This window comes from Macrobrachium nipponense, chromosome 11 (genome assembly GCF_015104395.2).
Source record: "Macrobrachium nipponense isolate FS-2020 chromosome 11, ASM1510439v2, whole genome shotgun sequence".
NCBI classification, from domain to species: domain Eukaryota; kingdom Metazoa; phylum Arthropoda; class Malacostraca; order Decapoda; family Palaemonidae; genus Macrobrachium; species Macrobrachium nipponense.
This window is the reverse complement of record NC_061087.1, coordinates 14,776,936-14,799,440: the sequence shown is the minus strand read 5'-3', so window position 1 is coordinate 14,799,440 and position 22,505 is coordinate 14,776,936. Positions and strand designations below refer to the sequence as shown.

Below are 22,505 nucleotides of genomic sequence, written 5' to 3'. Positions count from 1 at the left end.
TCCTGCCAATGGACATTGCAACGAAACGAGGTACACCGTTATGGAGCTAAACTCCCACGTCATCGAAGCAGTGATAGCAACGGGCCCTCACACCAGCAAATGTCTGTTCATCCCCCGGATTCCTCTGATGCCTTCGGACAACCAGTTTCCGTTCCTGTTACAGCGCAGGCAGTTTCCCATCAACCTGGCCTTCTCATTCACTGCAAACAAGTCGCAGGGCCAGACTTTGGATCGTGTTGGTGTGTTTCTGCCATCACCCATGTTCACGCATGGCCAACTGTATGTGGCGATGAGCAGAGCAACTGACTCTGCCAACTTGAAATTAAGTTGTGGACAAACTGATAATATTGTGTACAAAGAGGTTCTGTAGTAGGTACGTATAAAAATCGCCCTTATTTTAATATTGCTGAACAAATAGTACATATAAATTTTTCACCTCTGCACCCGTATTTTATCACCCATCGTAGATGGGTCAGTTTGCTAGTAATAATAATAATGATAGACTTCTTCTTCCATGTCAGCGATCCCATGTCGCATGTCTTTCCTAGTATCATAACTGGCTAGCTGATTAAATGAATCTAAGCGTTCATCCGATATAATGAATAAATCGTTATAATATATATAATAATATATATATATATATATATATAGATATATATAATATATATATATATATAAACTGCGTTCATTTTACCTTATTTGCAATTAAAATGCTAACCCCATTCCGTTTTCACCCTGGCTGCAACCCAACACAATCATATACCTTTCACGTACCTATTTTACTACTTAGATCAACAGAAGCTGAATACGATTTCTCATGAAACGGTCACAAGCGTGATTGAACTCCTGCCTCTTCTAATATCATCGTGTTAAAATCTCTTATCATCTGTATTATCATCGTGTTAAAATCTCTTATCAGCTGTATTGTCATCGTGTTGAAATCTCTTCTCATCTGTATTATCATCGTGTTAAAATCTCTTATTATCTGTATTTGTTGAGTTGTTCACTTCACCTGTCTTTAACATTTTGTCCAAAAGAATCTCCATTGCTTTTTTTTTCAGTAAACTTCATTCTGGAGAATTCGTCGCATACGTGTTCCACCGAAGTGGCACTTCATTGTTCCACAATGGTGGAACCTTGCCGTTGCCCCCTGTCTCCTTGCATATTGCCAGAAGTAGGTGTCATATTATTATCATTTATTCATTCCCTGTGTTCCCTATTTCTGATGTAAATGCATATTGAAAAACTCTTCTCAGTCAAAACGATGGGATTCGTGTCATTGAGGAATAAAAGTATGATTTTACCCTCCCTTTCATATTTCAACGTCCAGTTTATCGTTGTAGCATTTCTATAGTAATCAGAGAGAGATATCTCGAACAAGAAGCCTATACACTTGAACATAGTTTTTTCGTTTCCTTCGAAAGATGTTCTTTGGGTAATTATAACCCTTGTTATAGTAATCGGTTCGTATTGTAAATGACCTGCTATTTAATTTTTATGTTATAAGTCTTTTGAAAGGCAGTAGTCTATACCTCTAAACATAAAATTTCCGTCTCCTTCGAAAGGTTTTGTATAGATAAATATAACTCCTTTTATAATCAGTTCATTGTTGTAAATTACCAACTATTTCTTCCCTTGTTTTCAAGTCTTTTGAAAGGCAGAAGCCTAATATACCTCTAAAAACATAATGTTTTCGATTCCTTCGAAAGGTGTTCTTTGGATAAATGTAACCTTTGTCACAATCAGTCTATTTCTTCATTTGAAGTCTTTCGAAAGGCAGGAGCAGATCATTCAGAGTATTGATTATACACTTCTGTTCCATGTTGTCAGGAAATATACGACGCAGCCTGTGCGAAGGAAAGAGAGAGAGTAGCGGAGTGGCTGGAGGCCGGGAATGACGTCAACGCTTCCAGGAACGAATGGACGCTGCTGTCATTAGGGTGTCTCCACAACCACGTCAGCCTCGTCCAACGACTCCTTCACGACCCACGTTTGCACTTGAACGTCCGCACCCGGGGATTAACGCCCTTCTATTTGGCCGCCGTTTACGGTCACGCCGAATGCCTGAGGCTGATGCAAGGCGCTTCGCTGGAGGTAAAAACATTGTAAACAACTCGTGCTGGTGGTGTGTGTTGCTTGTCGTCTCTCATCATGCGACGTTTCTCACTTTTTTGCTGGTTTTTCTTTAAACTTGAGGAACTAGTGCTTTAAATTATATAATATGATATGATAAATGCTACTCACTTTTCGACCTAGGTAAGGGAGCATGCAGACTTATTGTATCAGGAGATAACAGTGGACAGTCGTGTGATACGATGTTTTCACTTGTCTGCTGTTTTTTTCTGACTCTTCAGAGTATCTCGTTTTTTAAATGATAATATGATAATGATAAGTAATATAAGATACTCGCTTTTCGAACTAGGTAAGGGAACATGCAAACCTATATCGGGAGATTACAGTAGATAGTAATGTATCAGATTACAATAGATAGGCATGTGAAGTTTAAACTGTAACTGACCTTTAGAGTATATTATTTCACTGGAATAAGATCAAAGACACATAAGGGCCCAAATGATTCTTGATTTTCTGACTGATGAGTATTCCTAATGGAGTATTTAGGCAATTCATTAAGACCAGTTATTCCGGAATAAAATTGGAATCTTTCTTTTTTTTAATTCTGAGTATGGTGAAAGATAATGAGTTACCTTTGGAACGTGTTGACTTTACTAGAATTTTTACCAAATTATCGTACAGTTGTTTACACAGTTGTTTACTGCATAGATACTAATAACACACGTGCACACACCACACACACACACATACACACACACACGCACACACCACACACACACACACACACACACACAACATATATATATATATATATATATATATATATATTATATATATATATGTGTGTGTGTGTGTGTGTGTGTGTGTGTGTGGTGAGTGCGCGTGTGTTATTAGTATCTATGCAGTAAACAACTGTGTAAACAACTGTACGATAATTTGGTAAAAATTCTAGTAAAGTCAACACGTTCCAAAGGTAACTCATTATCTTTCACCATACTCAGAATTAAAAAAAAGAAAGATTCCAATTTTATTCCGGAATAACTGGCACACACACACACACACACACACACATAAATAATATATATATATATATATATATTATATATATATATGTATATATATATATATATGTGTGTGTGTGTGTGTGTGTGCCTGTGTGTGTGTATGCATACATACATACATAAACGTATTTCACGTCATTTATGGTCATGCCGTCATCGAGATAATCAGTAAAAACTGTTAATGAGTCTCTTTGTATCTGAATATTTATCATTCTTTTTTTTAGTTTCCTCACATAGAAACATTTACAATGTTCAGATCACGAAAAGAAATGATTTGTTTATTCAAATCATTCATATCTGAATGGTTCGTTACCATATGCTGTAACTTGGACACCCTGATGACCTGTAGGTTGCCCTCGCGATAATGAATTTTTTCAGGCTTCTTGGCTGCATCCATAGAATGTACGATTTGCTTAGTTTATCAAAAATATCTTTGCGGGTACCATTGGTTAAAAATAATGAAAATAAACTTACAAGTCTACAGATTCATTTTCAAATTGCAGTTGTGAGTAATCTAAAGCCTTGCTTCTCCACAGTGCCAGCTTGACATATCAGCCAGTAATGAGGTAAATACAGACGATTCCAGCACTGCACTGATGGTATCTGCAACCCTCAATCACTGGGAGAGTGTCGAGGTCATTCTTGACTCCCGTCACAATCTGAAAGAGGACGAAATGAACCACACACTTGACAAAGCGTTATGTCAGAACCGTTGGAATGTTGTCTGGAAGATTCTTCGAAGGAATCATGATTTTGACAAAGAAAGACTAGGCGAGATTCTACAAGCAGCTTGCGCGGAGGAGAGCTGGGATGTCATCTCAGAAATTCTTGGGAAAGGAGTTCGAGTGAAGAACATGCGCGTGGGGGACATGCTTTTCAACAGGGTCAGGTGCAGAGACTGGCTAAATGCTGCGCCTTTGTTATCGCTACTGAGCTCACAGGCTGCGTTGGACACCACTCTATCAGAAGCTGTTCTGAAGGACGGGACTGAAATCACCGACCACTTCTTGGAAGAGGAAAACGTCTACATTTCCGAGCGCGAGAAGATCGTAGAGAACCTCTTGAACGACGACGACTACAAGTCGAGCCACCTGGATGCGGCCTTGCTTGTAGCGGCCGTAGGGGGCACCTGTGAGGCAGTTGCTCGCCTGCTTTTGAACCGTCATAGATCTAAAGATAAAAATGTTATCATCAACGCCCTCTTGCTTGCATCCAAGCACAATCGGCTGGAACTCCTCCCGGATCTCTTGGCGTGCCATTCCGAAGATTATACATACAAAGTCTTGAGTCAAGCTCGACACATCGCGGCTAAAAATCAGAACTTGGATGCTGCGAAGCTTATCTTCAGGGCACTAGAGATCAAAACAAAAGAAATACTTGCATAATATTCAGATAGTGTTGTAAGGGTTTAGCAAGTGTTAATTTACATTCACATCAAGTGGGTTCATTATTATGCTAATATGATGTTATATTTAAAAGTGAATGTTTTCTAGGTTTACTGACTTCATATATGCGTAGCTGGACAATACAAAGACAATAATCGTCGCTTGGCTAACGTGGTTTATAATTGGGTTCAGTGGAAGTTAAGAATGATAACATAAAAAAGTATATTGCAAAAAGAGCATTTTTACCGTAATCTCGCATTCAAGAAACATGTACCAAAATTAACACAAATGAGGTCGATCACTACGTTGCAACATTATCTTTTAGAATGTTTTGTGAAAATAATATCATATTTCAGTCGTTATTTCTTCATAGGGAGAACCAGTGATGCTTCGGAAACTTCATCTGGACTTGCCAAATAAAACCAGGTATTACTCACAAGAATTTTCGTATCGTTTTGAAATTTTTGGTTTTATCATTGTTAGATAATAGCCCATAAGTTTGAATTTCAGCAATATTCAAGACATTGGTACTCAGCGCTATGATAATTATGATTCGACCCATCATGTAAGCTTGTAAGGTATTGCCGTTTCCCATTTGACCATTTTTCCGTAATCTTCGTGTTTTAATGAAACTTCCATTTTATCATAGTTTCCCGTTCCAAAGATTTCTTGTCCTTCTAAAGTAAAGTTATGGAGGAACATTTCTCTAGTATTATGGATGTTACGGTTGCAAATTTAAGAGAGGCCGTTTTGCGCCTTTAAAACACAGTTCCCAATGTTATAATATGCGTAACGTGTTTATCAAAGGCGTATTAGACCTGGATTTGGATTATTAATGTGTTTTAATTGTTGCATCATTAAGACAATGTAAAAAATTATAAAGACAATTTTGTAACAATTCCATATTGCACTACTATGGAACCAATTAATCCTCTGTGATTTTTCACTCAAGTGTACAAAATGGTCATTAATTTTCTGTCCAGTTCTAATTGACTATCCATGTTTATTTATTCAGTATTTAATTCCTGGCTCATCAGGTGTAAATGAAGTAATCCAAGATCCATAAGTTGTACTATTCTGTAAACTATTTCAGTAATCTATTTAGGACTTTTTCCATAGGCATGTTTTTAAGTGTTGCTGTTGATTAAAAAGGACATCATAATGAGTTTTTTCAAAATCTATTTGAATTATTCAAAACAGACGATGGTATCAAACATTTTACATTGGTAGCCTTTCTTACTTCCACTTTCGTAATGCAACATCCTGTCTATTTTCCTATTGATATTTTAATAGTAAGCAGGAAATCAGGACCGACAATAAGTAATGCACGTTTAAGATTAATGTGAATTTTACCTCAATACAATGACCTGAGTACTTAGTCAAGCCAATTTTTGCTTTTCTAAATGTACAACCAAATTTAGACTGATTTTAACGTCTTTAACAATGCCTAAAAGGGCAACCAACCACCTTATTTTCAGTTTCTAGCGTTAATTTGGTAGACTTGTTGAGCTACGCTATAAATTTCAAAGTATTTAGCACCCAGTTGTTTAAAAATCTTTGTTGTTAATATATAACTCCCTGCTAGAAAGGTACCTCCCTATTTATATAGTTTACCAAAAATTTACTGAGCTGAAGTCCTTTTTCTATGAGTCGTCATTTTCTTTTATACTAAAGGGGGTAACTATGATAAAAGGATTATTTTCTAGAAACCAATGACAATAGCCATAATGTTGGTATTTACATACCAATAAAGTAAAATTAGTGTAAACTTTACTTTTTTAATGTCAGATTTGAGTAATTATCGGTCATCCTACAGTTTAGGGGTCAAAATTCACGGCATAACGTAAAGTCAAGGTCAGCAAATAGATTTATCAAATATTTAGGTATTGAATCATGGAAAACAATTAAAAGAGCAGTTTATCTGCATCCAGAAGCGGAGATTTAAAAAAAAGAAAAAAAAAGTGGCGGGGCTGGACTAGAGGGTGAACGTCAATGAATAAAAACATATCTTGGGGATACGGACCCATAGAATTTGAGAAAATTGTAAATCTCTGTTCCTGGCAAGCTGATAAACTGCTAATTTTTCCAGATTTGTCAAAAAGTGGCTGCTGAAGAGCAGAGCCCGTGCCAGGTTCCTACCTGGTTCCTGGTTCCTAAGCGTTCACGCCACAAACACAGTTGTGGTGACAATACACCATTCGCTTGAGGTGCAGATCTTTATTCCATTCTTTTTTCTTTTTTTTCTTTATTTTCTAACAATCTCTGCCTCTGTAAGCAGGTAAACTACTCATTTTATTTTTTAGTAGAGTTTGCAGACCTGTCGGAAGACGATTTTGGAGATAGGAAAGAAAACATAAACAAACACACACGAGGTGATATTGAATTTGGACCCCTAACCTATAAGTTTGCCTAATTATTGATGGTTAAAGGTGAAGTTAACATACCTCTTATGCAGTATGGTGTACGAAAATATTAATTCAATTTTCGATATTTAAGTGTAATTTCTCGTAGTGTTTTTTCGTGTTAATAGCAACTACTGTAGTTATCTCCATCTCTCACCCTATTTTTTTTAAAGCTAATTCTAATGTGTAGCCTCACTATAGTGTGACACCACCTACGGTTTGCCTCGTGCAGTTCACTTTAGGTGGTGCAAACAAATGTATTTTGCAGCATTATTCCCTTCGGAAGCTTCCCACCTTGTGAATCATAATAATGTGATAATTTGTCTTATTGATTACTGACAATAATGATAATGCATCAGCTCTAAGGCGTGGTAGGTTTTGTGTATGGAAAATTGCGTAGATTGTGAAGAACTACAACAGGGAAAGTATCTAAAGATATAACTCTTTAAAGGAATAGTGAAACCAAAGACTGTAGAAGTGAGGAGCATTAGTGTGGCTTTAAAATGATTGGTTCAAATGGTATTCATGGTGTCCATTTCATTTCGTGTTGTATTTCTGAACTTGAAAAGTTTAATGATATTCGTTTCAATGGAACCATCTGAATTTCTTAGAAGGCTGATCTTGATTTCAGCCGTGTCTTTTAGGAGTCTTTACTTTTACTAGCTGAACATTATACTGATATAGTGATATATCATTCGTATAAAATGGGATAATATAAATACTTTGTGTTAGGGGTTCGTCTGATTCAGTATTATTTGTACTTCCTGGCTGACTGGTACTAGACAACGGTAAGTCTACGGCAATGTCCATTGTAAAATATTTTGATAATAATGTGAGTTGTTATGTCATGCCTGGCTTTTAACAACCCCATAAGCCCTTCCGTCCGGAAGGAAATTATTAATTTTGAGGACTAAGAAAAGTCTCTCCTCTCTCCCATCTCTCTTCTCTCTCTCTCTCTCTCTCTCTCTCTCTCTCTCTCTCTCTCTCTCTCTGGGGGTTAGAGAATACTGGGGTTCCAGACTCTATACTACTGTAGATAGATTGAATTTGATCTGACAAAGTGGCATAGGTTATATGGTATATATATATATATATATATATATATATATATATATATATATATATATATATATATATATTTATTTATTTATTTATTTATATGGTAATCATGTTAATATAGTATGAATGCTGTCATTCTCACATGAAGGTGCAGGGAGGTTAGTACTGGTGCATTATTCCAGATTACGTAAACTTTGAAGCCCCCTTTTGAGGTAATTCTACAAGCAGACACAATTTCCTGGACAATGTGGCTTGGCTACGTAGCATAGAAAAGAAATTTTGAACTTTATTTGTGAAATGGCCCATGATGTTCTGGAATACATAGTCTGTGGGGTCCTGCCTATCTTGAGTGGACGCCTATACGAAGCGAAGGGTAGTATCGTCTAGGTTTGAGGAACTTGCTATTCCACGTAGTCTTCGGACCTAAGAATATCCTCAGACAACAGTATTCTTAAAACTGGCAAAGCTGCCTTGCAGTAATAGCAGGTGTGTGGATAATATTTGCTGTGCAGCTGCTATTCCAGAGTAAATCTTGTAAGGTCAGATCCTCAGTCTTCTAGCTTCCCTTCCAAGAACGATAAGTTTTTTTTTTTTTTTGTGGTACAGCGGTTTTCATACAAAATACTGGAAGGAAATTTGTGCAGATGTTGCAATAAAGAGTATTCTCTCTCTCTCTCTCTCTCTCTCTCTCTCTCTCTCTCTCTCTCTCTCTCTCTCTCTCTCTTCACGGGAATCTCAATGGTCAATCCTTGGGGATTGAAAGACCACACATGCAAATGTTTGTGTGCGCCCGTGGGGAGGTATCATAGTTTATGTAGTTAGAGTTTTATTCCAGTATCAATTATATCAACAATCTTAAAGAAAAACTCTACGTAAAATATCATATATTATATTCTACTTTCACACACGATACTGGCATTATATTCTACTTTGACACATGATACTCGCCCAGCAAGAGAGTCAAAATTAGGTGAATCTGTTGAGGCCCGTTTTTCTTCATCCCACTGGTCTTTGTCAGTTTAGGCTAATAGTCGGTCGTCTGTGGCGGATTGCAGTCTGGGTAGACTTCCACCAAAGTGCTTGCTATAGAGGGAAAAAAAGTGTATGCAGTACATATATCCATACTCACGAACCGTATAAGTTCATCCGCAACAAGATCAGATTGTCAGTATGTTAGTATCCATTTGATGTGTATCATATCATGTATTATATTTAATAATGCCGCATCATGGTGATGAGGTCAGTCAAGACGTAAGACATAAGGAACAGAGCATTTTCTTTATTCTTAAACGCATTTTTTGTATACTTTTTACGCTTTTTCAGGTTCTCGATGATGAGAGAGTATAAAAGGAAATATCTTGAACGGTACTTTATCCCCAAGGAAAGTAAGAGGTGTTACCACCAAATACTTTTTCAAAAAATGTTTAATCTTGCGAGTTACATTTTAACATTGTCACTTTCTCCTTGTATCTCATTTAAATATATTAGTAAGAATCTATGGCAGTTTTTATTTTCCTCTATCAAATATTGCTTGTAATCAGATGGTTTCCATTGTGCCCGTCGAAAATTTTCAGAAGATGTCTACCCAAGTATAGTTTCCCGCAGAGATTTTCGAAATTCTGTTCTGTACCTTAGCCAATTGGGGAATCTGTTACAAAAATTCAGCCAATAACAGATGCAAACACAATGCCTTTCGACGTCTGTCGTGGTGGTTGCTTCCAATTGGCTGAGAGAAATTTTCCGTCGTATCTGGGGCTTCCTTGCGGAGCTAAACAAAACTTCAGAGTTCATTGCCGGTTGTGGTTGGGCAAGTGTGTGAAATACAGTATGTGCCATTAACTTTTCTTGTGATTTGCTTCGATCATCAAGAGGTATGTTGGCTACCAGTGGTTCTGTATTATTGTGTTAGGGGCCTTTTATCCCTGATAAAGGTATATTTAACAGATATTCAGGAATGTTGTTTCTTTTTGGTTGCAAAGTGTGGTCTTGAGTGCCGGTGTTTTTCCAAGTTAGGCCAACGTCAGTGGGTTTTATCTAAACCCGTATAATGTAATGGAAATCTTATGGAATGTGATTGTGAGTTGAAGTGAGTTATAAACTTGATTGAAATAAATCTGGTTGAATTTTTGAAATGACAATAGGGTACTTCTCTTGGAAGAAATCTTCGCCAAGAAAAAAAAATCTCTTAAAAGGTTTGATTTAAATATGGACAAAGACCGAGAATTTCCAGTGGTGTGACCATAACTTTCAGTATTGCCTAACTGATTTCTGACAGATTTAAGGGAGGTTGTGTAACCAAATTTTCCCTGAGGTTAATGTTGAGAAATTTGGTGTTCCAAGGTCATTTTGGTAAGATTCAATGTCGGATTTGCAAGTGAGGACTTGAAACTGTGTTTGTGTAGACTGCTGGAAACTATATTGTAGCATTCTAGCCAAAGGTTTCCTACTAGGTATGAGGTTTGCTACTTCGAGTGAGATAGAATCCGCTTAAGAGGATTTGGTAAATTCTTTTGTTTCATAAATGCTCTGTAGGTTACATTGTAATTTTTTAGTTTTTGAACCTAATAAAGGCCGAAAGGACCCGGCTGATTTAAAGTTTCCTGAAAGACTGTTGGAAGGCCCACTTGAAGGGTATTGCAGCGGATTGCCAATTTAATCCCTAAATATTCAAATTTAAACAGATTGTATTTGTTCTTTGCCAATCGTTGCAGCAGACTGTTTATCAAGTAAATTTTGTCTCGAGGCGCTTAATTAGATTGGTTTAAATTTGCTTTCAAGTATTTAGGGGAAGTTGGTGTACCCGTCGATAATTTTCAAGCAATTCTTTAGGGTCTACATTCTGAACTGCCTTTTTATTTTTATTTTAATCTTTTAAATCGATAGGTATATAGTTATTTCCTGTTGTATCGCATCACGTGCAATTGTTCTTGACTCTTCCTATAGCAGACTGTTCAGTTAGGTTAACGGGAAGTTATATTTCACCGGTGAAGTTTTATTTTAAACCATTATCCCATTTTGAACTTGGAATATCATTTTCCTATGATTTAATGAACGCTTTAAAGTTTTCTGACGGTAGTTTCTTAGGCTGTAAAGTTTTGTATAATGCCTGACCAATTCCCATGAGCACATTATTCAGTATCAGCCCCATTGGAATGAATGGAAAAGCGTAAGACGGTAAATGTCTCGACAGTAAATTTGTGATATATTTAAGCATGTTTTGTAATCCTGTCAGGAGACTTACGATCACAGCGTAAAAAAATCCAACTAGTAAGTTTTAAGTAAAATACCATTTCACACATTAAAATTGTTGAATTTGCGTTTTAAAACTAAGAGTGAATTCTATCCATACACCACAAATAAGTGTCTTGTGAGCTTAGGCTTACCAACTATTCGAAATAAAGAGCCTCGAGACCATTGGCGGCGCGGTATTTGTTCTTAAGTGATGGGCTTGATTGATATTACGAATTCAGGAAAGAAAGTGACTTAAGTCTTGGTTGCTTTTCTCCACAAGAAATGAGATTTAAGGACCAGAATAGTGTACGTTCTACATGTAACAAATAAACTGACCACTTGATATCGTGAAAGATTAAAACTTCCTCAGACTGAAATTGGTGAAAAGAAGGGGGCATTTTCAATAGAAAGAAGGTATTGAAGTTCTTCGAATAACCAAAGTAAACAAAGCTAATGCTGAATTTCAGTTGCCTATATGTTAGATCCGGTTTGTAAGATCTTGCCCTGTCATGGAAGCTGTTCATTCCAGCGTTAAGAGTTTTCCTTACAATCCAAAAGCTGTAGTACTTTAGGTACCCCTTATTTTTCTGTGCGACGCCTGTCGCACTCCGATTATCTCCAAACCTATTAAGTTTTCAGGATAGGAATAAGAGCTTGGAGACATTTTTTAAGTATACAAGTTTCTCGGGAATAAAAGCATTACGTACAGAATTTGGTGTAAATGTTAAAAAAAGAAAAAACTGACATTTAAGAGTTATGGATTTTTAGGTCTCCGCATGAAGGTAGCGTTTACAGATCCAACCAAAAGTTTTTGCGGTCTCATTCCTTCATACATAGCTTTAGAAGGCACCATATTGTTCTGTAACTTTAAAGGTGTGGGTGTGGCAGTACACTAAACTTTCGAAAGGCCCAACCACAGTGCTACCTTGTCCCGAGTCCTTCATATAAAAAAAAAAAAAAAAAAAAAAAAAAAACTCCCCTGAGGAAAAGTTAGCTTTTGTGTACAGTTCTCAACTGGCTTTAAGCAATTAACTTCTATTGGAAGTTTTGTCTTAGTTTAATTTGCAACAAGCAAAGGATTAATATCTAATATAGGTAAGGTTTTTGTATGGATAAAGTAAGAAAACTAGATATATTATAGGGTGCTATGCAAGCGCAACTAGGTTGAATGGTGTTAGCAATTGGGTTTGTGGAAGGGGTGCCAACTTGAGTAGCTGTCTTCACCTTCGTCATGGGAGGTCTATAGTGAAACGTTAACTTTTTCTTTTCTTTACTCTTGACAGAATTTATTTAACGGGTTACCAGTTTCAGTATCGTGGGCAATAAGAGAAATTTAGCCTAGGTTTTCTCCATGATTACGATCGCTAATAAAATATTCCCTTAGAAGGAAAGTGCGTTGCCCACATTTTTTCAAATCCACCAAAACCCTCAATTATATTGGGTTCAGCAGATAAAATATTGACTTTGAAGATTGGTGAATAGTAATACTGTTTCATTAGAGGGAGAGGTAAGGTTGATGCTGTCTTTTATGAAGTTACGGGCAAAGTGGCTAGAAGGTAACCTGAAACTACTGTGTATAGACCAGGGGTTCTTAACTTTTTTACGACTCCAGACCCCCAATGTATTGTCCAATATGGTTCCGGAAATACCCCCTTTGCTTAATTAAGTAAACTAAGTCCTATTTGTTGACTATAGCTTAATATACTTTGTTTAATACATACTGAGGTATGAATAGCTAGAAATAGAACATAAAAGAAAAAAGCATTTATAGTTTTATATAGTTTCTTTACAAAATGTACCCATGTATATTGACAGATTAAAATCAAATATATACAAATATCCAGAGATAGTCCCATACCCCCAGCGTGTGTTTCTGGATACCCCCTGTTAAGAACTCTTCTTATGGACCAATAACTCCAAGGATAGAATAACAAGGAAGGAAGTTTTTCGGAGTCTGGGGAAAGTCTGAAAAGTGGGTTAGGAGAATTGAAATATATACAAGAGCAGTAGTAACACAGTGCGGCCAAGTAAGCTTTTTGGTCTACGTGGTTATATTTGCTATGGACGAATTAAGTGAAGTGGCTTGTAATGAAAATTTAATTATATGCAGATCTGGTGATTATGGCAGACTGGAGAACTGCAATGAAAGGTAAGATTGGTAGGAAAGATTGGTAGGAATTCTCGAATGTAGTATGAAGGTACGTGTGAGAAAAATTGAGGGTATAGTGTTCAGCAAGCAGGGAGGGTAGGTGATTTATACAAGACAGAAGAGGGTAGATTGATTTTAAAAAGTTAAATGCTAAGGGTCGACTGTAAATAAGAGGAAGTGCGTAAAATTTAAGTTGAAAGTAGGTTATAAGCAGATTGAGGGAAATGGGAGATAAAAGGTTGTAAGAGTATAGTATTTGATTGCAACTGAAAATGAAGATGTGTTGTACTGGGATCAGACCAGTGACATATGGCTCAGAAACCTAAAGCACAAGGAAGGAGGCGCAGGAGCTAGTAGAACAAACAGAAATGCTGATTCCGTGGTGGATTTTGGAAAAAGAAAATTAAAAGTGCTGGGGTGGTGAATTTTAATGGTTTCGTGAGAGCCCAGAATGAGGTGGTTATGAAAAGTTTAGGGATGAGTGAGGGGAAAACGAGGGAGGCTAGGTAGTACCTGCCTCAGGTAAAGGCGTGACAACCGAGCGGCAGCGAGATTAAACAGAGGTTTTAGCGGAGTTAATGCTTTCCATAGTAGTTGAAGGTTCTAGACAAAACTTAAGAGCCCGTACTGCCTTAAGATAAGCTTAATCTAAAACGTTATAGACAAAAGCCCTTAGTTGACTTAAGCTGTGGGGATGAATAAATTTAGCACGCAATACATTAAGCACTCGAGGCCATCGTATAATCTTGCATGGTCTTGATGATGGCGTGATAACAGATGTTCTTGAAACTCGTATAGTTTACTTGTATTACAGTTCTTCGGTGCGCAAATATATTTTTTGGGAAATTCAGTCTGCACTAGCCATTCATATAATTTGATAACCGCCTCATGATAAAACCAGTAATTTTTACGTTAAATGTAATATGACGAATTAAGATTTTCAAGTGACTATCGTAAAGGGACTAAACGGCTGCTGCAAATACTTTTTTTTCAGGATTTTGTCCCATACTTGTGGTCTCAGATTCAACAAAATCATATAATTGCCATTTTGATATAATAAATCGCAATAACGAAATTAATGTCAAAAATTCTTTCAGTTTATGTAATTAGAACCTAAATGTTAAAGATCCTTTGTGGATTGTTGTGCTTTGCGTTTCTGTGAAAGTTTGTCCCCGTTGATTGTGCTGTTTATAGGGAAGGTGATTTTTTTTTTTTAGTTTTAGAATGTTAATTCCTTAATCTTTATAGAATGTAAGAGAAAAACCAAGGCACTTGGGCCCATGTCATTCGGAGCTGAAACGGAAATTACAGTAAACGGTTTGCAAGGTGAAACAGGAGGAAAACCTTGCAGTTGCACTATGAATTGTTAGAGCGGGGAAAGTAAGGTGGAAGTTAGAATATGACCGGAGGTACAGTAAAATGAACGAAAGGGGTTGCTACTGGGGCCGAAGGCACGCTGCTAAGAACCTCATGTGCACTGACAGCACTAACTGGTGATAGAAGTTCACTCTCGACGTGGTTCGGAAGTCACGTAAAGCCGTTGGTCCCGTTGCTGAATAACCACTGGTTCCATGCAACGTAAAAGCACCATACAAACTTGACAGCACTAACCCCATTACGTCTTCCATCGTCTTCCTGCTTGAATAAAGGAAAATGGTCTCTAGATCCTGGTTTCTTGAATGTGGTTATAGAGCATTTTCTTGCCCTTGACTTTTAAAAAGTAAAATTAAAGTAGTCAGTACGATAGGAAAGTGTGCTATGATAACACTTGTCTCGTAGACACTCAGGGTGTGCAATTAAATACGAGACTTTGCGTGACTTTTCGAAGACTTTCAAGATTAGTGGACGACCGTGAAGTAGTTTAGTTCAATAATTTGAGTCCTTATTCTGTGTAATCATAACTTGTGTACTCCTTAGTTGGGAATCGCATGCATATAAGCGGGGTCCCGTGTTTGCAAAGGAACAAGATTAAATAATCAGCTCATCCAGCTACAGTTAATCTTTCCACCAACTGTGCGATCCTCCAGTAAACTAATTGTCGTTGTCGTGAATTTCTGAAAATTACATGTAATTAGCCAAAGCTTTAATTTTGTAGAAACACCACATTGTGACGATTTTTGTTTTTACATGGTTTAACCATTGTTGGCTTCTGTCAGTATCTTTGGCTGGTAATTTACTCTTTAAAGTTACCCTGCATTAGTTTTACAAACGGGTGTTTAGGTAAAATCTCTTTAGAATGTCTGGTATACTCTAGGCTCTGCTCGCCATATTTATAGTAATTTAAAGTGATTTTCATAGAGTTAGCGTCATAAATGAAGGCATGCCTTAGAGAACCTTCCTTAAAGAGGTGTTGAGACTGTCTTTAAGTGGAAGGAATATGAGGGAGCAGAAAAGTCGAAACTGTTGTCTGGATGTCTTGTACCCGTGTAATTCAGTAATCGTATTTTCACAGCAGGACATTTTTGCATATTTTTTTGGACGAAATTGCCCAATTTGAACCTACGTGGCTGATAGTCTCTCGTAGTACTTTTAACTATGTTGCCAGATATTGATGGTTCCATGCTTAAATTACTTATTAATGATCTATGATCGTAATTTTAACTGTGGCAGGTTATATTGATAGTTAATCATTTAGATCTGATTAATCACCTGAATAGTTTAGAAAATAGAATATTTTATATCTACAACTTAATAAATCGAGTTATTGAATGAACTAATTATGTATAGTCAATTTTAGGTGCTAAAAGGAATAAGACAGAACTTTTTAAGATTGGGGAGCTAAGGAATTTCAAGATTGACACTTCAGAAACTGTTTCAGCTTTTAACTGCTAAACTTGATAAGCCAGTTGTAATGAAATGATTCAATGGAGGTGATGAAATAGTCATTATTATGTTAAAGGTTACGAGGTGAAGGTTGCAAAGGACTTTGAGGGCTATTCTCGTATGTCTGTAAATTGTAAAGTAAATGCTATATTTGCCTTTTTATTTGTCTGGAATAGAGAATTTAGGCCAACGTTCAAGCACTGGGGCTTAAGAGTCATTCAGCGCTGAAAGGGAGATAGTAAGGTTAGTTTTAAAGGTGTAAAAAGAGGAAACCCTCGCATTTGCACTGTGAAACAGTTGCTACAGACGGTGGAAAGTCAGATGAAAGAAATAACATTTGCATAATTTTTTTAATAAAATGTTCGTCATATACCATTTCTTTACCTTTATTTAATAACAATTTGCTAATTCCTATTACCAAATAGAACAGTTTGTCATTAACATTTAAAACTTTTTTTTTAATATACATCGCAGGAGATAAATTGTTCATTTTTAATTTTTAATTCATTAGTAACAGTTTTTCCGAAGATTCCATTCATGTTTTAGAATGCTAAATAAAACGGTAATCATATTTTCTTTTCCTATTCCATGTGGTCTTTATAAGTACTGCAACTGAAATCAGAAAAACATTAAGAAAACTCAGGTTTTCTTAAGTTACTTATTGTAATAAAGGCTGGTTTTAAAGATTATAATACCTGTTGAACCTGATCACAAAACCTAAGCGCCTCAGCGGCGTGGTTGGTGTGGTATTAGCGTCCCACCTCGGTGGTCGTGGGTTCGATTCTCTGTCATTTCATTGAGGAGTGAGAGAAGTGTATTTCTGGTGATATTAGTTCACTCTCGACGTGGTTCGGAAGTCACGTAAAGCCGTTGGTCCCTTTGCTGAATAACCACTGGTTCCATGCAACGTAAAAGCACCATACAAACAAACACTGATCACAAAACCAGAAAATATGAAACCCACAATCTCTACAACCACAATGTGCACATGCATCTGTGTCTTTGATATTTAAGGCTTTCGATTTTGTTAGAGGGTAGAACACCATGTAAATAGCCAAATAAAAATTCACGTTCATCTGGAAATGCTTGTCAGATTGTAGCTTAACATTAGGTGCAAATTCTTTATAAAATACTTTATTAGATGTTGTCTAACTTGTGCGTTTCAATGTAAAGGCTAGTATTTGTTTGTTGCTATTTTTGCCCACTTATTTTCTTGTTTCTATTGTTTGTATACAGCCTTTAGGTTCTTAGCGCCATAACCTTGGTAACGATGGAAATAAACAGATTAGGCTCAACATATAAACGTTAGAGATGAATACTGTAACGGCAATATTGCCGCTACAGACTCTCATTTAATTAGGTTGGAAACGTGGGTTTGCGAAATTTTCGAAATCTAGGTGTAACCTTAATTTTAGAGAAACTACATAAGCAAGGGTAATGTAAATGGGGATTTGTCGGAACTCACGTACCATGAGGCTATTATTGAATTGTAGAGGCCAGTTTAACTTGTGATATCCATTGTCTGATGCGGGAAAGTCTTGAAATTTAGCATGTTTTACTTTGGAATCTTATGAAATTTAATCTTGTTAAAGTAGTTATTGGATAATTATATTCATAATTAATATAATCCAGCTGGATTATTAACAATTTGAATGCTTTAAGAATTTTACAATGCTGGATTGCGAATAGTTTTTCAATAGTGTCATATAAGAAATGTCTACTTTTGTCTTTTAATCTGTTTAAACCATAATATGGTAAGCTGGGCTCCTGTGGGTACCAGTTAACTCGGGAAACAATCTACTACATTGATTACTTTGAAACAGTAGGCTGTAGATGAGTGGAGATAGTGGAAATAAAAGCAACATAGATGGAGATTAAAGTTGTAAGGCAGTAATAACAATAATGATAATCATTAATCTATTCCGCTGACAGGGGTTTTTATGAACTTGGCTAAATTACTTTAAAGGATAAGTTCTCAGAGTGTAAAACCTTTTAACTGTTTCACAAGACATGGCAAACCTCAAAGAAACAAGGATGATTTGTCATGTGTATAGCCAGGTTTAAACTTTGTCTTGGGAAAGAAATTGGAATAGCATAGTTTAGGCAGTTTTCCTGTGGAGCAAACATTTATATGTTGAAGTAAAACAACTATTTAAATTGGGTTTTTCCTAGTTTCAGGCACTGCGACTTCTGGTAATTTACGGCAAAATGGACGGTCAGCTACGAGGAAACTGCCAGACCTGTGTGGATTTTGAAGATGACGACTATGACCCTAATGAATTGCTGATTTGGTTAGTCTGAAGTGCATCATGAAGATATGAATGGACCAGTTCAAATGGTAAAACAAACTTTATTGTAAACTGTTTGTTTTAAAAAATAAAGGTTTTCATCGAAATATCTTATTGGCACTATATCTATTTTCCTGTAGATTTCTGGTAGTTGGGTAGTTTTCTGCCACTGAAATCTTTCAAGTTTAACGGTTTAGAATTACATTGCCCGAGCTTGATATTAAGGAAAATTTCAGGGCTTTTTAAATGATGTCGGGAGTCGAGACAGCTTATGAGTTGAGGTTAGTTTTTTTATAGTAGTTAGCACTAATGGTATTGAATGCTCATCATGCGAAAATTAATGGGGGCAAGTAGAAATTTTAAAAAAGTAAAGCTTCGAAAGGCTGTAAATATAATGCAATGCCTTTATTAGGCTAGTAAAGGCATTGCATTATATTTGTCATTACTCTAATGCCATTTTATAGCAATGTTTTTTTTTTGGACAAATTCCCTGACTTGAAATAAACTTTTGCCAAAATACTTGTTGGGATTAGTGTTAATTGAGAAACTTTACACAATGAAATTGTTTGAAGCTAAATAGTTTGCAAATGAAATACCGAAGTGCCATTGTTTGGTAGCGGATCATAGATACTTGTTAAATTTTTTCCTCAATTTAATTTATAATCTAAGCTTGGATGTTTTTGTCAAATTAAGCATTAGCCATGGAATTGAATGAGTTTTCAGAAATCTCAAAGCTCCTAAGATCGGATATCAGAAGTACGCTGGCATGAACGCGAATTAGCAATTTACCTCTAATTTTTATGCATTGTTAATTGTAATTAACGTAAGTTTTCAAATCTTGCTTTTCCTGAAGTGGAAAATTTCAATAGGCCTTGCTTCCAAGTGAATGGAATATGAATTGAGATTCTTCACTTTTGAGTATGATTTCTGCACAGCCTGTGTTTTGACATCAACCTTTCTTGCAAGAAGAAATAGTGAAAATGAATCTCGTAAGCAGTGGTTCATACGTGGCCCGTGTTAGAAATGAGTGCGTAACTTTTTTGGTCGTAACTTGTGTTCAGCAGTTTTAATTGCAATTTGTAATTTGGAATTTGATTTACAGGCAAATATTCCATTACCAATTGGGTCAGACGGTCTGAAAGAAATATGCCAAACTCCCATTAGGTCTTTGTTTTGACATCATTTGGTAGTCGTACAGGATATTTAGAGAACATAAGGACACTAAGAGGTCATTAAGTTCTGCTATTCAGATGATCGCACAAAAAATCCATTTTCGTGTACACTTTAAAATAGCTAAAAGTCATGTTCGGATATGGATTATCTTTTGTTTCTCCCATGCAAGCTCGGTCCAGGTGATAAATATGCGAAATAAATCTACAGACAATATAGCTCTTCGAAATGTAATTATATCTACGCAAACTTAGTCCAGAGGTTTCTTGGGTTCCAGATTAATTAAGATTAGTGGGTTTCAATGTAGTTTTTAACAAGATTGTGCCTTTTAGGAAAACTTCCAGCTACTGGCTTCAAACGTTAATAATAAGCATTACAAGAGAAGAATCATTATCAGAAGTTTGGTTCCAGTGATTGAATATAATTTAAAATTTTTATATGATTGAAAGTTTCGTTTAGCTACTTGGTTTAATGCCAGTGAAAGATTAGGATTCTAGATGTTTCTCGGCCTTAGAATCATAACCAGCGAAGGATTTCTTTCTTTTACTTAGGGTGAAATCCAAGTACTACTATTTCTGACTTTTGAGGCAGTCTGTTAAAGGCTTACGACCATATGCTCTTGTATATAGTAAAGTAAGTTAAGATATCCTTATACATTATATTTGTATGAAATCATCCGTTGCAACAGTGAGTAATGTCAACTATTAATGTATGAATGTGAGGGTCAGTGGATGTCGTCTAGAAAGCATTTTCATCCAAAATGAGGGCACCGTTTCGTTTTACTAGTTAGGCATCCAAAGCAACGCTAGTTTTAACCACAAGTGACAGTTGGAGTTGGGAGAAATGAAGAATTTTGTTCTGAGTAGTAGGTTCTTTTCCATAATTTTATTAAGTTATAAAAGAAAAAAGAACCTTAAGACTGAAGTACACATGCACTAATCATACTTTTGGATTCCGCAATCATTTGGTCTTAAGAGAACTAGGCTCTTAGTTAAACTTTATTATTCTGTAGTTTTTAGATCACTCATACTTCTGATATATATACTCACCGTTTGCAAAATCTCTGCTGCATAACACCTAGCATTCTGTTATCTATTTTGACAGCAATGGGAGCTTTTCCTTTTTACTCGTAGTAAAGTCATTTGTGTAGAGCTATACTGGAATGTACGCGTTCGAGCACAATTTGACCAAATGGCGTGGGGCGTCTTTTCCTCATTCTGAGAATATTGGCTTATTACCTCAAGTTTATGGAAATTTTGTTGGAAAATCTGACAATGCACCTTGCTGAAAATTGTGCTGTCAAAGTATTAAAAAAAAAAAAAAAACACACATTTTGACTGGGAAAAAAAAATTAGGATACAACAGTTCGTGGAAACAGGGATGAATTATCTAGTCATTCAGTCTAATGCTGAACACAAATGCCACTTACTGACTTTTTCTTTCTTTAGGGTACTGAGAATTGAATATTACCTTGAAATTCTTGTATAATAAATATGAGCCTTGAATGTTGGAAAATTATAATTTACATCAAAATAGATATTGTGCAGCTTGGAGCCATTTTTTCTGGTCTTTACTAACCTGCAATGTTTTAAAATTGAAATTACTATCTATGCCGGTATGAAAATGAAAAGGACAATGGATCACTTTTCCAGCAGGCAATTGGGCATACACTGTAGTCCAGGAATATTATGTATTGTCATTACACTTAGGAATTAGTATTGAGGAGGAGGTACGTGTCGATTTATAGTTTTCTGTTAAAGCACTACTAAATTATGTTTGTTCTTCCATGTCTAAATCCACTGAAGTCATTTTACAAATTGCCCTTAACCATACTTAGGTGCATCCAATGACCTGTATGCAGACATCCATAATTGGACTTTCAGCAAGCTAACACTAATTTAAATAGAAAAAAATTTTAAGATTTTTTTAGTTTAAAAGAGCAGTTTGCGTTGACACTGTTTAGCCCCCTTGTTCATCATAGTGTTAAAAGTTGAAAGCTAGCTAATCGTAAAATTATTGCTGGTATGCGAGCAGGGAGACATTTTCGTACAATGGATGCAGTTGCCCACAGGGATATAAACATGGTTGGGGCAATGTCCTCATAATTAGTCAAGAAATTTATAAAATACCAACAATAATTATGGTCTCGGTTAGTTTTCTACTGCTACAGTGTATGCTTCTAATATAGCTATTCAGGTGCCATATTTCATGATGAACACAAGACCCCACTGAATTGATGAAATTTTATTGGTAAAATTTTGGTCTAATTTTTTTTTTTTTTTTTTCAATTATTTATCCTAGTTTTAATATTCCAGGTCTGACAGATTGCATGGTCGAGATAACAAGCGAAGCAGTCATATCCGTGCAAAGTACAAGCTCTCAAAGAATGTGGAGTGCAGCATGCAATGTCTCCGGAAGACTGGCGTGAACAGGCAACTTACGCCGTACAGTAAAGGAGGTGGAAGAAGGATACCGTGAAGGATAATGTAAAGAAGAATATTGACTGCATGGTGTTCATCTGTATGGTTTAGGACTTTCGACGACATCATCTCTCCCACCACTTTATGGTGTCGTGTACATGCTCAGATGTTGGTAATATAGCCTCACAACTTTGGTCACACTTATTACTCCACCTATAAACTTTTATTCTGCTGGAGAGCACGCGCACATCTCTTTTCTAAAACCTAAAATTGATAAAAAAAAAAAAATCTTAGATTTAGGTTTTATTGAAAGGGGCAGTGGGCGAGTGTGCTACCCGTAGGACAGATCTATAATGTTTGAAGTTAACAACAATCATCAGCGCACTTACAAAGTACAAAAACCATAATAAATTAAAAATGGTAACCACATAATTTTTGGATGAA

General features: G+C 36.2%; 1 protein-coding gene and 1 long non-coding RNA gene across 3 annotated transcripts; both read left to right on the top strand.

The window, feature by feature from the left end:
- Positions 1-763: 763 nt before the first annotated feature.
- Positions 764-6,452, top strand: LOC135212001 (uncharacterized). Its single transcript, XM_064245672.1, has 3 exons — positions 764-1,174; positions 1,831-2,094; positions 3,671-6,452. The coding sequence occupies exons 1-3, from the start codon at positions 1,127-1,129 to the stop codon at positions 4,517-4,519; spliced, it is 1,161 nt and encodes a 386-aa protein (XP_064101742.1). The 5' UTR covers positions 764-1,126; the 3' UTR covers positions 4,520-6,452.
- A 3,257-nt stretch (positions 6,453-9,709) lies between these two features.
- Positions 9,710-22,471, top strand: LOC135210083 (uncharacterized). Of its 2 annotated transcripts, none has more exons than XR_010313509.1 (3): positions 9,710-9,851; positions 18,356-18,521; positions 21,957-22,471. It is a non-coding gene; the product is annotated as an uncharacterized LOC135210083 (long non-coding RNA). The 2 variants fall into 2 exon arrangements; XR_010313568.1 differs by having other exon boundaries at positions 9,711-9,851; positions 18,362-18,521; positions 21,957-22,468.
- The last annotated feature ends 34 nt before the right edge of the window (positions 22,472-22,505 follow it).